This window comes from Vombatus ursinus, unplaced genomic scaffold (genome assembly GCF_900497805.2).
Source record: "Vombatus ursinus unplaced genomic scaffold, bare-nosed wombat genome assembly UNPS02014183.1, whole genome shotgun sequence".
Taxonomy (NCBI): domain Eukaryota; kingdom Metazoa; phylum Chordata; class Mammalia; order Diprotodontia; family Vombatidae; genus Vombatus; species Vombatus ursinus.
This window is the reverse complement of record NW_020953961.1, coordinates 2,241-3,259: the sequence shown is the minus strand read 5'-3', so window position 1 is coordinate 3,259 and position 1,019 is coordinate 2,241. Positions and strand designations below refer to the sequence as shown.

General features: G+C 48.3%; 1 protein-coding gene across 1 annotated transcript in view; it reads left to right on the top strand.

Annotated features, from left to right (window-relative positions):
• The window catches only part of LOC114041841 (zinc finger protein 90 homolog), a 2,002-nt gene extending 1,407 nt beyond the window's left edge, over nt 1-595 (top strand). The window contains exons 2-3 of the mRNA XM_027860479.1: nt 96-222; nt 498-595. Of these exons, the coding sequence (XP_027716280.1) occupies nt 96-222; nt 498-595 (225 nt within the window). The remainder of the gene's footprint in view (nt 1-95; nt 223-497) is intronic.
• The last annotated feature ends 424 nt before the right edge of the window (nt 596-1,019 follow it).

Here is a 1,019-nt window from a genome sequence, read left to right as displayed (position 1 = left end):
AAAAAAATATTCCCTGCATAGACAACTTGTGGTCTTCCCCAAGGCCCATGTGAAAGAGATTTCCTGCGTGACCAGGAATTTGTTGAATGTTTCAGGAATCAGTGACGTTCGAGGATGTGGCTGTGGAGGTCACCCCGGAGGAGTGGAGGCAACCGGACCCTGCTCAGAGGAACTTGTTCAGGGATGTGATGCTGGAGAACTACAGGAACCTGGTCTCCCTGGGTAAAGGCAGATTTCATTTTTGACTCCAAATTTGCTTATTGGGGCTTCACATTCTCATGTGCTAGGGGCTGTGTGGTGTCTCCAGGGCTCAGCTGGCTTGGTGGGCAGGAATATTCTAGAATATGTGTGATATTGGGGCTCATAGGATCCCAAATTTAGAGTTGGAAAGGATGACCCTAGAAATTATCTAATTCCTGACCCTTATTTTGTGGATGAGAAAACTAGGACCCAGAGAGACTGCTCAAAGCACTTTCCCATTTCTTCCCCCTGAGCAGGACTGGCTGTTAACAAACCAGGTATTATCTCCCATTTGGAGAGAGGAGAAGCACCATGGACTCCAGCTGTCTCAGGCGGCACCTTTCCAGGTGGGTGATTGAAAACCAGGCAGATGGAAGTCACTGCAAGGAAGAGCGGCAGTCTTCTGGTTGTTCAGGGGCAGTGTCTTTCAAGTATTGGCTGAGGTCCATGCCTCAGAGTTTCCTGGGCTCAGGGAGAAAGCCTGCATCTGTCCAGCTGCAGTGTTCTCATGTATATTCACCTTTACTTCAACCAGCCAGTTTCCCTAGGGTCACCGAATAGTAGATCTAGGTGTCCTTAGATGTCCTTTCTACCATCTGCTTTTATAGATTAGGCCACTGAAGACTTGACATGAGAAAGAATTACATGATCTCAGCATGGGAAGGGACTTCAGAGTCCATTCCATGTCCTACCTGCCAAGCGTTCAGCCTTTGTTTTCATACCTTCACTGAGGTGGAACCCACCACCTTCAAGGCAGCCCATTCATTCCTCTTCTAGAC